Source organism: Nipponia nippon, unplaced genomic scaffold, assembly GCF_047370975.1.
Source record: "Nipponia nippon isolate SJK-2023a ecotype South Korea unplaced genomic scaffold, ASM4737097v1 scaffold_3, whole genome shotgun sequence".
Classification (NCBI taxonomy): domain Eukaryota; kingdom Metazoa; phylum Chordata; class Aves; order Pelecaniformes; family Threskiornithidae; genus Nipponia; species Nipponia nippon.
In genome coordinates, this window is record NW_028262347.1 from 33,834,969 (window position 1) to 33,851,360 (window position 16,392).

The 16,392-nt window shown below is 37.9% G+C and overlaps 1 protein-coding gene across 3 annotated transcripts; it reads right to left on the reverse strand.

The window, feature by feature from the left end:
• Positions 1-3,699: 3,699 nt before the first annotated feature.
• On the reverse strand, positions 3,700-16,379 carry PUS7L (pseudouridine synthase 7 like). 3 transcript variants are annotated; one of them, XM_087766184.1, is made up of 9 exons: positions 16,327-16,379; positions 15,110-16,031; positions 14,263-14,422; positions 12,416-12,611; positions 10,628-10,726; positions 9,018-9,099; positions 7,264-7,541; positions 5,434-5,487; positions 3,700-4,808 (listed from the first exon to the last, which is right to left on the reverse strand). In XM_087766184.1, the coding sequence occupies exons 2-9, from the start codon at positions 15,987-15,989 to the stop codon at positions 4,485-4,487; spliced, it is 2,073 nt and encodes a 690-aa protein (XP_087622310.1). In that variant the 5' UTR covers positions 15,990-16,031; positions 16,327-16,379; the 3' UTR covers positions 3,700-4,484. The 3 variants fall into 3 exon arrangements, with proteins under 3 accessions (XP_087622310.1, XP_087622308.1, XP_087622309.1); XM_087766182.1 differs by lacking the exon at positions 16,327-16,379 and having other exon boundaries at positions 7,264-7,538; positions 15,110-16,174; XM_087766183.1 differs by lacking the exons at positions 5,434-5,487; positions 16,327-16,379 and having other exon boundaries at positions 15,110-16,174.
• Positions 16,380-16,392: the final 13 nt, after the last annotated feature.

Here is a 16,392-nt window from a genome sequence, read left to right on the forward strand (position 1 = left end):
TTTTGCAGAGGATGGGAGAGGGTGTCCTGGGTTTTTAAGTGCAGGAACATTCTGAAAGACAGATAGAATCATTTTTTTAAATCAATCATTTCTAAAGCTAATTAAAAACCTTGCTGTTCTAAGCAGATAGGAGGATTTGTGTATAAGCTGAAAATGCATTTAAACTGATGTAATATAAGATTCTGACTTCTGCTGTGCAGAATGAAGTACCTTCAGATGGTGCAAACATCCGACTTCATTGATTCTGCCTTCCCTGCAAACACAACATTCTCAATGTCGACATGAGCACGCTTTTTGGCGTGACAGAAAGAGATGAACACACTGGTGCACTGAAGCCCCTGTACTTACACAACATGTGGTTCAATGGTTTTACTTTGGACTAAGTGTTGCCTAGGCTCCACAACAGAACGCACCCATGTATAGGGTCTGAAGCTGTCCAAATGACCACCTCTTGTTTGGATCCTTGTTCCTCCATTTGGATGCAGAGTGTGCTTGGCATGCAGCTGGAGCTCACTTTCAGGTTTCCTTTCCTCTAAAAGGAATCTAGATCTGAAACAATGGGCCACAAGGCATGACTGCAGACTGAAAGAAAGGAAAGTGTTAATAGTGTCTCAGCTTGTTCCCTTGAGCTTTTATTATGGGCAGAAGTTCTGCAAGAGAAAGGAGAAGAGGTTTGTGCCCATCAGCTGAGTGTAAGAGGTCAAATCACCAGCTGACAGGCACTAACACTAAGAGAGGAGTTAATGGGGTTTTAATAAGCGAGCTGGGCCAATAATCACACATCTACCTGGCTTCTGAACTGCCTCTGTGATAGGAATGTAATTTAAACCATCTCATTCTGAAAGAGATGAAAATTTGTATGTTCTCATTGAGGATAATACTAGTTGTCAAATTTGTAATGAATTAAAAGTAACAAGATTTCACAGATTAAGAATATTTGCATTTTTCCCATTCAAATGCACAATTATCTATCATCTGTGCTGAAAAAATCAACTGGCCATTGAACTTAAAACCCCTTTTGTTAGAAACAGAATCAGAGACCTGTCTTCATTAGTATTAGCGAAGTGCTTTAAGGCTTATCAGAAAAGGATGGTACCAACAGAAGTACTTAGTAAGATGAGAGATGACTAACACATCAATCTTCTTAAACTCAGATCAGTGCACAGTGATTATATTCTTTTCTAAATGCAGGGGCACAGATGTTTTGCTTGTATAGATTATACTTAGGGATCTGAGTATTGCACTCATACAAAACTCTCTGAATTCAACTGTTCCATGTACATAATCCTGCAAAATAGCTGCTAAGATTAAAAGAATGAATTACAAAGAAATGTCCACTGAAATAAGAAGGATGTTTATCATATAAACACTCTAATAGCTAACCTGACTTTTCCCGAGTAGAACATTTCTACTACAGGAATTTAACCCATGGACACACATAATTAGCTCTTTCACCTTAAAGTTGCTGAAATAATTATTTGCTTAAGAAGATTAGTCCTTTTAGCGTTCAATAGAAATACTGACAAATGAGCCTAAAATGATTATAGAGGAGCTCTTTTAACACCATCTTCTGATCTTCTATTTTAAAATAGCATGCCCTTCAGTCAAAAACCTTTTAATTTGACCTTTTGTATTTTTCCAAATCAAGGCTCAACTTTTAATACTTTATGTATTTTAATCTTGTATGTGATGAGATGGTTTTCAAGGCTGTTTTGAGCCACATCGAAGATGACCACAATAGTCTCTCTAAATGGAACTTCAGTGCTAATTTATTTCTTCTGGTCATTGTAACTGCATGCATCTTCCTGTCTGCACTGGAGCACTTTACCATGTCAGTGGTGACAGGACAACTCTTTTTGAACTGTGCTGTACCAAAAACGACGTGAGTTAAAAATAATTTTCCAGAAGAGGGTATTTTTAAGGGCAGGTGAAAGACAGAAGAGGTGATACTGAAAAGCAAAGACAGGAACAAAGCTGTCTCAGATGGGTCGTGGCAGGGAAATGGATTTTTCAATCAGTTTGGCTGTATACCATAAACTTGAGGTGTAGAGTAAGCACTGTAATAGAGCGAGCATCGTAAGTTGCCTACAGTGGCTCTGTAGCTATTGTTTGCATGACAGTCTGTTTTCCCATATAAAAGCTAAGGGTCAAATTTTGAATTACTTATACAGACTTACAGCATAATCCTCTTATTTAAGGCAGTGAATTATCTGGATCCTTCATTGCTACACAGTTTTATACAAGCATTGAAATCACATGAATTACATTTCTATATTTCTATTTTTCCTATTCCTATAATTCTAGGTCTATTTATCAGCCTTGGGAGATTTATCTTACTCAGCTGTTAGCAACAACTGAAAGACTGATGCCATAAACAGAATTCAATTTATATTATTCTCTCTCAGTAAAAACGAGCAGTTTTCTATTTTAGTTTTAAGTCATACTGCCATCTACAGATTGAATAAACACTTGCAATACTCTGTTTAGGATAACGGTAATCCAAGTTGGAAGAGGTCTCTGGTCTCTAGTCCAACTGCCTCCACAAAACAGGGTTGCCTCTGAGCTCAGACCAGGTTGCCCAGAGCTTTATCCCACTGGGTCTTGGAAACCTCCTCAGATGGAGACTGCACAGCCTCTGGGCAGCCTGTTCCATTGCCTGACTGTCCTCACAGGAGAAAAGTATTTCCTTTTAACCAGTCTGAATCTCTCATTTCAATTTATGCTTATTGTCTCTTGTTCTCCTGCCATTCACCACTATGAAGGGCCTGGCTCCATCTTCTTGCTAACCTCCTCATAGGTACTGAGAAGCTGCTGTTTGTTCCCCCCAAGCCGTCTCTTCTCCAGGTTGAAGGAACCCAGTTCCTTCAGCCTCTCCTCAAATGGCAAGTGCTCCAGTCCCCAAATAGCCTGGAGGCCCTTCGCTGAACTTGCTCCAGTTTTTTGATGTCTTTCTTGTGCTGGGGATCAAAACTGGACGTAGAAGTTAAATGTGGTCTAACACATGCTGAAAAATGAGACATAGTCCCTTCCCTTGCTCTACTGGCTGTGCGCCTGCTAACACATCCCAGTAGGCTGCTGGTCGTCCTTGCTGCCAAGGCAGACGGCTGGCCCATGTTCAGCTGCCCACTGGGCCCCAGGGCCATTCCTGCAGAGCTGCTCCCCAGCCTGGGCTGCTGCAGGGGTGCTTCCCTCCCAAGGGTCGCACTTTGCGTTTGTCCTTGCTGAATGTCATAAGGTGCCTGTTGGCCTGTTGCTCCAGCATGTCCAGGTTGCCCTGAATGGCAGCCTGATCCTCCAGAGTGTCTATTTGTTCCCTTAATTTGGTGTCATCTGCAAATTTGATGAGGGTGAACTCCATCCCCTCCTTCAGGTCACTGACAAAGACATTAAACAGGATGGGGCCCAGGAGAGACCCCTGTGGTACTCACTCCAGGTAGGGTATGACCCATTAACCACTACTCTCCGAGCCTCATCATCCAGTGTCTTTTTTACCCATCTGGTTGTCCACCCATCCAGACCATAATGTCCTAACTTGGTTTCAAGAATATTGTGCAACAGTGTCAAAAGCCTTGCTAAAGTCAAGGTAAATGACATTTTCTGCTCTCTCCTTTTCCACAAATGCACTCATTTTATCACAGTTGACTTTTTTTTTTTTAATTAGGAAAAAAATATAAAATCTTTTTTCCAAGGATGGTTCCATTAACTTTTTTTTTGCCACCATAAGGCTTTACAGTAACAGGAATAGTCTGCATCCTGTAAACAATAAATCAGGGTTTTGGTTTTATTATAAATGGTTTTGCAGTTATGTTAATTACTCACCTCGTCTTGATGAACTTACTTGAATAGGCACTAACTAACAGTTATGCACTACTTAATCCTGGAATCCTTAGCATTAACTTAAGTTGGGGGGTTCACCAAATGTCTGATAAAGTATCAGATGACTTGTCACTGTTGACTCAGGACTTTTACCTTTTAACACTTGGTGCCTGAACACAATGAAAACACAATATATTTAGCGAACCTCAGCACAGCAACTTTTCAGTTAGGTACCTGTAGGCTGCAAACTTGTAACATTATTACTTGAACAGCATTTAGTATAAACCATTTAAAAAAAATATTATGAAATAAAAGATACCTTTGTTTGCTGCAAACATTTTTCCAGGATTTAACTTTGCAAGTCAGATGTCTATGCAAATATGAATTTCACGCTTGCAGCCCATGGCTTCTTTAAGTTCTGTTAAACCTGCCTGGCATAACACAGAGCTTTGTTCCAATGCATCCAAGGATTTGCATTTAGGGCTTGAAATGGTTTTGGAACATTCCAAATGGTTTTGTTGGTTTTTTTTTCCTAAGAAGTATGAATCCCAATCTATGAATTTTTCCTATTCCTGGCTTCAACCTGTTATTCTCCCTTACTTTCTTGGCATTATACATAAAATATCACCATTGTATAATACTCCTGCAATCCTTCATTAACTGGAATCTTAAAAGTCACATTTCATTATTTCTCTCAGACAGACTGTTGCATAACATGAAGGATCAAGGTCAAATGATATATGAAGAGAGACTTTTGATTCATTCAGATGGTTGTCTTCAATTTCAATTCCTTTTTCACTGTCTTCCAAAAAATATGACAGATTCTGAACATTTTTCAAAATGGGTCTGTAGCATCCAGGTATATTCAGCTGTAATGGAGGCACTCTGAATTTGCACATCTGCAGCTCATCCTTAGAAAGCCTTTCATGGTACCATTGCCCAACTTTATTACTGGGATACTTGATACTGTGTCCCACCATTGGAAGAACCACCTTCAAAGAAAAAAACAGAACAACAAACATATTTGAAATAAAGCCCACAAAGTCCCCTTTAAATAAATGTGATTACCATTTTAAATGTGTCTAAATCTTGTGCTTTAGGACCTGAAATAGTAAAAAAGCAGCTTCTCTTGTGAAATAAAGCTGTGCAAGGCGGGTATCTTGGATGTAATTAAAGCAGAAAAATAATCAATGTATCAGGATTCCTAAAACAAACTAGAAATATACTAACATGAATTGCCTTGCTTGTTGGGAAAGATACAGCAATAAAGACATTAAGTTGCCTATGTAAGACCTCACAACTATGCACTCTGAACCTTCAAAAATTAGAACGTCAGCTGCTCTTGAATGTTTTTCCCAGTAGACTGAAAAAATTTTCGAAGTATTTACATTCAGCTTCAAGATAAATATTGCCATACTGCAAATGACACTGTACCATTACAAAGTAAATATTCTTTCCTCCTGTTTGTTATGAAAGTGGAGATTAGTTCACATGTGTTTTGTTTAATGTGCATTCGGGCAAGGAAAAGACTGCACCAGTTGATCACGTTATTTTCAAAACAAAACATTTTAATCAAATAAAGAGACCAACAACTCAGAATTTTTCATACAGACTTACTTGGTTTATAGAGTATTTGTTAGCTGACTCTTCTGCAGCAGTGACTACATGAACCTGACAAGACATTTAAGAATTAAAAAAAAAAAACTTTTTAAAAAATAAAACATACACTTTATTTTAGGAATTATATACTGTACTCCCAAACTTGTAAAGGATTCTAAGGTTATTTGACAACTACAAGGACAATAACCTATTTCAGATATGAAAAATAGTAGAGATGCTTAATATAAAGCAAACTGTTTACTGGTAAATGGTGTTGCATTAAGTATTTACTGATGCTAGCTACCACTAATTAGCAAACTATCACTACAAACTCATATTCTTTGAGTTTGAAGTTAACTGTACCAATGCAATCTGGTGCTATACCAGCAAAAGCAAAAATACTAAGAAAAATGTTTTATATTAAATAGGAATATAGATATGTTAAACTCAGTAACTCAATACTGAATTTGATACTTCTGCTTTTCATTTTATTTGATCTACTTGTTTTATTAACATTCACTCTAGAAAATATTGTTGAAGAAAAATCACAATGGAAACAGAAGCCACTCTACAGGGACTGGAGATTATTCAGTAACCTTCCAAGTGCTCTTGCTTTCAAATTTGTAAGATGCTCACTCAAAAGAAATTAGATACATTCTGCCTATGCACACACCTGTTTATTATCCAGTAAAACACTGCAAAATTTTATGCCTTATCGTCAGGAGATCAGGAGAAAGACAGAATCATAGAATCATTTAGGTTCAAAAAGAACTTCAAGATCATTGAATTTGATCTTGATTTGATCTGGATTTGATCAATCCAGCCGTAAACCTAACACTGCCAAGTCCACCACTAAACCATGTCCCTAAGCACCACGTCTACCCGTCTTTTAAATACCTCCAGAGATGGGGACTCAACCACTTCCCTGGGCAGCCTGTTCCAGTGCTTGACAACCCTTTCAGTGAAAAAATTTTTCCTAATATCCGATCTAAACCTCCCCTGGCGCAACTTGAGGCCATTTCCTCTTGTCCTATCACTTGCTACTTGGGAAAAGAGACCCGACCGCTTCCACAATAAGAAAAAGGTATGCTAACCCTGAAAGAAGAGGTGGCTTCAGAAGGGACTTCAGCAAGCCAAGACCTGGGACCAGCATACACTCCACTGCTGGCTTCTTCTCATTGACTCACCCATGGCTCCATGCACAGCACTCAGGCTGTGCTGTGGACGAGCAGAAGCACCCCCTTGCCCTTTACTACTTTCCCAAGAAGACTGCTGCATTTTTCAAACAGCTACTAAGAGTTTAGACCCACTGTCAATGTTTTAATTGCCTGAGTAAGTGAAATTGTCCTACACATGCTCTGTATGTGTAGCTGCAACAAGATTACCAGTTCAGTCTGAGGCCACCACCTTTCACCATGGGCTTACATTCATTAACATATATAATGGGAAAGTCTGATCTGGAGAGCAAGACTCAGATCTGCACTGACTGATAATATAGGCACACCCAGAGTCTACTCTGAAGGTTTTCCCCAGTCAGATCCTAAGAAGAGCATTATATGCCATGCAGGCTAAATTCTTACATATATCAATTTTGACATTCTGTTCCTTCTTCTCACTTGAATAAAATGAACAGTCAGAACAGATAAAAGCTGCTAATATACATCTAGCTTATACACCTATTCATGTTAAATCAGAAGAAACTACATCACTTTTTTCACCTTTGTCACTAATATTAAATATTTTAATGAATAAACCAAAATAAAAGCATTAGAGTATGTCCGAGTATGTATTCAAGTGCATTAAGCTTTTTTTTTTTTCTTTTACAAGGACTATTTTGTGAAGACTCACCTTGTCATTCAGGGAAACACTTTCATCATTTTCTTCTGAGAAGACAAGATCACCCTCAACAACTTTTGAACCGTAGATCTTCAGTCTATATGATGCTGCTTCATTCCAAATTTTACTGCAATAAGCATGGACATAGAATACGCGCATGGAATGAGGAATATTGAGCCATCCTTTGGTACAACCTTCATGATTTACACCGTAGCGATTTAAAGCTCGTAGCAACATCTTCTCTCTCACTTTAAATTCTGGCAGCATCACAAGTGCACCCTTTGCATCTTCTGATATAAAAAAAAAATAACCATATAAGTAATCCCTGATTTTTCAAATATTACCTGTCAGGAAAAAATACCCTTAAGAAGATGAAATAATCAGGTAGGGAAAAATGGTGTCAGTCTAACCTCTTTATGCTGACTTTTAGGTTATTATTCCCTTTCCTTCAATGCATCATGTTAGACAAATTTCATCTTAGATGCCTATCAACACAGTCCCATGAATTCTATTCTATTTCATGCAGTATAAACTAAACTAGCTGTCATTCAGCCTACTTTGCATTGTTTTTTTATTTTTAGAAACTTACTTCATCACTCCAAAGTTTTTCTTTAGATCAGGTAACTGAAAACCAAGCTCTAAAAGAACAATAAATCTCTACTTTACATCATTTGAGAACATGTATTTCATAGAGGGTAAAAAAAAGGTCTTTATTTTAAAGGTACAATTTGCACTGGCCACTGGGAAGCCTGAGCCTCAACCAAGAGGAAAATATATTTAATCAGATTTGTACTACATTATATTAATGTTGTATATTTAGAATTTTATGGTTTACATATTTTCTCATTACAAGTGATTATCTGCCGAAGCCTTTTGCATAGACTTTTACCCTTTGCTTTCTGGAATAGGCAAGCAGCTGTTTTCAGAGTCCACATCAATGTCTCTCCATGCATCATACAGCAATGTACAGCACAGAATGATTCATCGTATTTTTTTTGTGAAATGAAATGTATCTGTGTCTCTTGAAGCTATATATCATAGTTGTTCTGTCAATCTACAGTGATAAGCAGGCTAATAGATGTGGAATATTTGAAAAGAACAAATATATTTATTTGAAGTCGAGAGCAACTCCAAATTTTTAGTTTTGGAGAGAAAGCTAAGTTGAATGATAAATCAATAAATATGACAAACAGCGTGTTTTACTCAGCATACTTCTGCCTTTGACATACTTTGTTGATTTTAGTTCAAGACAGAAAGAAGGTAGATCACAGGAAAGCACGGAACAGATACATAATTAAAGAGATGTAAAAGCAAAGCCCAAAGGTACAAAAAACAAGAGCTAAGGTTGTTATAGAAATCTCAGAAAATTAGATGCTCACATGTGATAAGTGCTGAGTATGAGTTGGCTGTCTCATTCCTGTATACTTCCTTTATTAGGGAGAAGTTTATATTCCAAAAGCAGAAAGATGGAAGGAGGCTAAAACTGCTTTGATAAAATTATCTTAGTCTTTTCCAGCATTATGCTATACAGCATTCGTTTCTATACTGTCTTGCACCTGAAGTACATCAGTTTTCCACTATTTTACACATTCAGGGCCTCGTCCTCATCTAATTTTTAACTGTGCAAGTCTACTGAGTTCTGCAGAATAAGCTAGTAAGTGGTATAAAGCAGCAGCAAAATAAAAAGTATCTCTCTGTGCAGCATCACCTTATTCCCTCACAATATTGACGCTGAATAAATATAGAGACAATTTAACTGGACATACCAGTTTGAAGAAAGTATCTTTTTGCATTGTTTACAGGGTCATCAGTATCTTCGGGTGTGAAGAATAACTTCACAGCTTTCACCTTTAAAGAACAATATTAATAATTTATGATTTTTTGCATTTAAATATAACTATTTGTCAACTAAACAGACAGTCATGCATCCAATTCTGTGTTAACATATTCTGTAACCTCTCAAAATTATATCAGTTCTTTAAGGTCGAAGTCAAATTCTCCCTTTCATAGAAGATGTCATGAACAGCAAACCAATGTGGTTGTGTTCCTTCTCAGACTAAAGAAAGGTTTTAGTCACACAGAAGACACAAGACAGCTTTCAAAGCTCTACGAGAAACCAGTTGCTCTTATTGAACATCCATTTTGTAATGCCATCATTCTGTCTTCTTTCCCTTTTGCAAGTTTCATGCAGAATTTAGACTGAACACTTTCCACAGTTTCACACGGAGGGACAACAATCTTTCTTTTTTTTTTTATACTGATCGGTATTAGTTTAGATGACACTGTGACAGGGAAAACACTACACTAAACTCTGCTACTTGAAACACCACTGGAGCCACACAAGTTGCTAGCACTTATACAAACCTGTGACATCTGGTTCTTCTCCTCCTCTGTATTGGACTGTGCAAGCACATACTGGCACATTTCTAATACAAATAGTAGTTCCTACATGTTTTAAATTAAAAAGTAGCTGCGTTAAGACTAGCGACTTAAGTCATGACTCTTCAGGGACTGGCACCTGGTACCAACTGCTAGCATACTAGAATTCAAAATGTCGGATACATCAACAGTAATTTTTATGGGCTGCCCTCAAATTTTGATTCTTCTTGTATTTGGAGGATAAGTTTTCCTGACTTTTCTCAAGATCAAAACAAGATTAGACGAAAAGGATACTCAAGTATTCATTTGATTTTGTAGTGCCTGATTCTGTTTTAGACCTGTGCCAAGTACTATACCATATACATTGAAAAGTATATGATTCTTAGCTTATGAATTCTTACTTAAGAAATAAGCTCTCCTTAGCTTACATGGGAGCAATTGCTCAGAACTAAGAGTTTGGGAAAGTAGCCAAGGAATAATGGAAAGCAGCAATCTCTTCTATATAGCAGATGAATTACTGTGGTATTGAAAAAGCAAATCCTTTCATTTGATCCTATGTAATATCTTGTGACATTTTTAATAAGTATATAGACCCCCAGGAGGATAAAGAGGCTACAAGTTAGGAGGCAGTCAGGACCATGAATAAACATTGTATAAGGATTGCTTCATTTTAGTGTTCAAACCTTGTCTAGAATGCAGCCACTTCCCTGCCAAGTGACATGATGATGATCACAATCACATACCAATCATAGACAGAAGAATCACTTCCTGAACTATTTAAAGCTGCACCTGCTGTTCAAAAAAGATTTTTTGTTTCAGTATGAAGATCTTCATACTTATGTTGCTGTCAAAACTGATCTGGCAATTACTTCCAGCACATATATGGGTTTATCTCACAAATGAAATTCTGGGAAGGTCAATTCCAGTGCTATGGTAATTGCAATGGTAATGTGAAATTAACTTGACAGTAACTACTTAAGTTACAAAATGAAAATACCATTTTTTCATTCAGTAAAGCCAATCCTATTTGATCTGTCTGAATGTTTTGTCCTTGTCCAAATCGCTGAGGTCCGTAGTAATTTACAAAACCTTTTGTCTAGAATGATAAAGAATAAATATGTTAAAAGCATGAAAATACCAGCTACAATTAGTAAGACTAAGTGTACAACACACATACATCTACATTTACATCCAAAATGCATACAAACTGCTTCTTTAATCAGAAATAATATGTAACAAAATCACAGCTTATGATTCATTACAATATTTAGCACCTAATTTAGAAACATCTAAAAAGACAAGCAAGTTCTATCATTGTTTTCACTTTCATAAAAATAATAGGTAAATGAAACAAAATTATTTCTATATAGTTAATTATTATAAATACAACTACTGGTCAAGTCAAAGTAATCGAGCTTCTTAAATGCGCCAAATTATGAAATATCTACTCAAGCAAATGTGGCATAGCACAGGTAATGAACGGTAACCACTGTTGGACATTTTTTCTTAAAAATACTCATCTTTTTTCACATGAGATCATTTGTATCATTATTACAATAGTGAAGACCAAGAGCGAGCATTTCTGTTAATTGATTTTAAGTCTCCTAATGAGTTCTAAGACACACGTAGGCAGTAAAAGCACAGCCATGTGACCCAATGAGAACATCCTTTTCTAGAAAATAACAAGTAAGCAAGGAGTAGATAAGCAAAAAAACATACAGTATTTGTTTTGGAAATGGTTATTCGGTTCAAATTATATAACCTTGCTTTGGACATCCTTAGGTCCCATATGCAATTTTGTTTTCATGGAAGATGAAAAATCCGTATTTTGGATTAACATGTATGCTGTTTTTGTCATTCATCATCTGACCAGTAAGCTAAATCTAATAAAGCAAGACACACAATCACAGGAATTTGTGTTCATTTTCCAAACTGCAAAGCAAAAAACCAGTCAGATGAAGCAGAGAGAGAGAGAAAAGCATTAAAGTACCAGTTGAATGCTTTTTTCGATAATAAAATTAATTTCCAAAATACATGGAATGTATTTTGCTTTTGCACACTAGGTAGTTTTCATTCAAGTCTTTATTCCTGGATTAATCTTAAAGTAATTTGTATTATGGTTATTACTTAGAAAGATAGGGCAAGAAAATCACTGCTGTACAAAACACTGGAAGTTTTTCTTTTCCATGATTTTCTTTTACTTTTCTCAGTGATTTAAGAATGTCTGATGATGGGGTTTTCTTCAGGGACTAAGGATAACAGCAATCAAAATCCACTGAATTTCAGGGGGTCTTCTTTCTCTGCTATGGACATTTCACATGTATTTATGCCATGAAAGTATGCAGTTTTTCACCTGAGCCAACCATGCATGTTCCTCACATGACCAAAAAAGTCAACCAGTTGATACGTGTAACTATACTGTTTCAGGCTGTCAACTGCCACAGTGAAACGCATCACTTTGGTTGGCCTTAGATCTGTGCAGCAATAGCTCATATATCCATACTTATTTGCCACCCAATTTCCTATCTGTCTTGCTGCACCACTCTGGGGTCTGCAGTCTGTAACACAGAATGAATTCACTTATGGTCCCTTCTTGGAAGGCAGCTTTACTCCTGTGACTCCTTAAGTAATGCAGGAAAGACACAAAATAGCAGAAAGCATCAGAAGTGGGAAATAGTGCCATTATTGTGGTATTACAAGCATTTGCTTTAAAAGTACTTTTTTTTTTTTTTACAGCACAGAATTAAAACTCTGTTCCTTATTGGCAACCATGAGGCTTTTTTACCTCAACGTTTTCCATTGCTTCAGATATTCTCTCTTTCAAGTCTGCAGAAGAGTCATGACTGTGGTGTTTGAGATCTCTCACAACTATATCAAAGCGATTGCCCTTCAGCTGACCAAGCCTAAGGTGCTGGCATGCTGAATGGATGTTGTGTATTCTCATGCCCTTTTTTTCCATTTTGCTTCCAATTTCTTTCAACCTGCATAAATAACGGGGAGAAGTTATGAACCATCCTCTACTAAAGCTATCCAACTTCTAATAAATGTCTTCTTCACCTTTGCACTAGAATTAAAAACACTTAAAAAACCAAAAAGGGCCTTAAACCAGATTATTATGAGAAAACCAAATCAAATGCAGAGACAGAAGTTGTAAAACCTAGTTGTAGTCCAGAAATACTTTCTAAATGTTTGCTTCATTTGCACTTATATTCTGTAGCTCGACAGATATTGGAATGAAGCAATTCATTGAACTTTCTCAAGGCCACTGAACTGAAGTTTACATTTTTTATTGAAAAACAAGTAATTCACTCTTCAGGCCTAAAAATCTGCTTTTCATTAAAAAAAGAAAAGAAAAGAAAAGAAAAAGAAAAAGAAAAAGTAATGCGCTCTAGCAGACTCCAAAACACAATTGCTCTTTCTTGGTCAGCCTTAACAAAAACAAACTCAGCGCTCTGATTCTCTGGGTATGCTTGCACATGCTTGTAATTGGAAACACAGCTGACAGTTCAAGTATTTGCCCTTTAAAGTATCCACTCAGTCTCTTTGTTCTTCTATCTAAGTGACAGTCATTCAAATCAAAGGAAACTTTCAGCATAACAGCTTATATTCTAAGCAATATTTTAATAACCTTATAAATTACTTATTTATAAAAACTATTTATTTTCCCTGTTATGCTAGTGGCTTGGAAACATTTAACTATTTTGCTTAATCATTTAATCATTAATGCAAAGTTTTAGTAATTCTCTCTTGAACAACTGGCCCTACAGCCCAGTTTGCAGTGGAATTTTACTATTGATATACATCTTTGTAAGTAATAAATCCTAAAAACATAAGTTCTACTTTCCTTTATTTGCAAAGTGTACTTTTTTGCTAAGATCAAAAACCACTAGAAAGTTGAAGCTGAGGAAGCAATAAGTTATGGTTTTGACTCCAGCATTTTTACTGTTCCTATGGCAGAATTTTATATATAATTTTTTACCCACTGAGCTGGCTACAGAGTAACAAAAATGAGGAACGGAAAGGCACATCTTGCATTATTGACACATTATTCAGAATGTATTTTCTGCCCTCAGGTTTGGTGATACCTTCTCTACTTAGTCTCATGTTTCTAAACTGAACAGTAAAATAGAAGTTGATACTTAACACTCAAAGACAGCATCTGTCCAAAGTATATTTGTAATGTAATTCGTAATATTTTGGTTTTGTAGCCGTATAAAGCTTAAGTTGTTGTCTGTGAACCACAAGGCAATACTTTGATAGTGTGTGGAAACCTGTTGCGTCATGTGGTATAGGCTTCTTCTCAGTTCCAGCTAGTGGATGGTATTTAAGAAATTGTGAAGTGGATCCCATGAGCATGAATTGGAAGGATACTGTCCCAGGAGATACAGTATATTCGTATTATGAAAAATACAGAGAAAGGCGAGACTTTTCCTTAAATTTCAACACTGGGGGACTTCAGCACTAAGCTGTATATTCCCTAAAGCCACAAAATATTAAAGCCACTTCCACTGTGCTCTAATACAGGAGAAGGGAAAACACATCAATAAGAACATTTCAGAAGACTGTATCACGTTGATACTTATTAACATATACAAATATGTGCTAAACTGAATGCACCCAGGTTGTTAGTACCTCTCAGGAGTCACCTTCTTCACAACCATAGGTTGGTAAGTAATAGCCTTCTTATCTTTGATGCCAGCGTAACTGAAGTCTGAAGGAAGAACACCAAGCTCAGCAGCCAAGAAGCCGATTGCTTCCAGTGTTTCTAGATTTTCTTTCTGAAGGGTGAAAGCTGAAACAATCATCTCAGAATTATTAGGAATTTGCACTTCTAAATCATAAAGGTGTTCTACCATGACAGATGGGCAGGTTCTTCCCTTCAAACTATAACAGCATTGGAAACTGCAAAGAAACAGTCCTCCCACCCCACAAAACCAAAGGAAATGAGACTTTTTTCAGTATTGAAAGAGAAAAATAAAGACACAGTAAAAACTCTTGGAACAACCAGAAACCCCTGGTGCCTTTAAAAAATTGTACCTGATAAAATGCAACACAATTCAATGAACACATATTGACTTATGGCTAGAAATGTTCTCTATATCAGAAACCAACTGTTTTAAGGAATGAGATCATAAATCAAATTTGACCTTAGTAACTTGTCCAACACCTAGATGCATCTTCTAAAATCCCCCAATTACTTTCAAGGAAAGCTAGCACACAGGGAATAACACAGAGTTAGTGCTACAACCAAAAGAACTGTAACAATTATCACTGAACAGTTTATGTAAAATCATTGCAGTAACTTGATTCATCCATCTCATTCTCCAGTGATGTAACTACACTGCATTCATAATGATTTATTTCAGTATAAACAATGGGTCAAGGCAGGCCTATATATCATATAAAAATTATTCCGAGTCTGAGACTTACTAAAGAACACTGTAATACCTGACACTTTCACTAAAAATGTAATATTTACCTGTATAAAGATCTTGTTTTTCCTGGAAACCACCAGCAGACCTTTTTCTGGACCAACTTTTTTCTCGAAATCGTACCATTATTGACATATTTGGCTGATCATTGACATCTGTCACAGTAAAAGACTTTGTTTCTAGAAGTTTTCCAAATTTTCTATTGATAAAGTGGTGGACTACTTTTCTGTGCTCTTTGTTTCCATCGGGCTCAAAAGAAAATGTAGAATTTTCTAGCTTTGCATCTAAAAATTTAAAGAAATCACTTGTTTCCTTTTCAGTCACTAACTGACAAAGTTCTCTGTAATCAGCATTTCCTTTTACAATCATTTCATTGTCTTTTGTAAGAGTGACTAGAAAGGGGAATTTCTGCCTAACAGCACTGTGTAAATCAGCTCGATTTTTCTTGTCTAATATAGGTCCCAGTGAGAACTCCCTAGTGCCAGCATCGGCATTATTTTCCAAGTCCCATGCATTCTTCAGATCACAAGCAAACTTATTAAGCAGTTCACTCATGGGCTTGCCTAGTAAGGAATCCAATACACCAGATTTCAGTTCAGGTTCACCCTCATGTGGGTTTTTGTTAGGGGATGCAGAACAGTCACCTCCTGCCCGGCTTGGGTCATGCTCCGAAGGACTGGGCGTACCACCACAACAGCCCTCAGCACATGGACCGGGAGATTCCCTTCTCAGCTTTTTGGCTTGCTGCAGGCCTGGGCTATTTTGTTCTAGCGGTGCTTCACTGGTTTTCTGAAGTGATTCAGCCCGGGTATCCCTAAGTAAGTGTTCAGGCATCTCGATTTCCGTCACTACAAAGTCACTCGGTGAGTTTTTGATAGTACCACAGAAGCCAGTGTGATCAGTCACGTAGCTGAAGGCCCGAAGCATGGCTCCCCTGCTTCCCCGGCTCCCCGCCAGAAACCACGACACCTGCAAGAGGAGAAAACCAAAACAGGGGGTGGGGAGAAGAAAAAACATCAACTGCTAAAGAAAAGGCTGCTGAAAGGCAGGCATGGAGGGAGGGAGAGCCGCCGGCTCCACGCCGGTCCCGAGCGGCCGCTACGGGCCGCTTCAACGGCACGGCCACGCGGGGCGGGGCGGGGCGGGGCGGGACCTGCGCGCGCCCCCAGCCCCCGCGAGCCGCCGCCAGGGGCTCCGCCAGCGCCGCCAGGGGGCGCCACCACCCCCTCCCGTCGCCGCGGGGGAAGGGGCCCAAGGACGGTACCAACTCCTCCAGGCGCGCGGGGAAAGGGAGCGGGGGACCCCCCCCCCGGCCAGACATGGGGCGCGC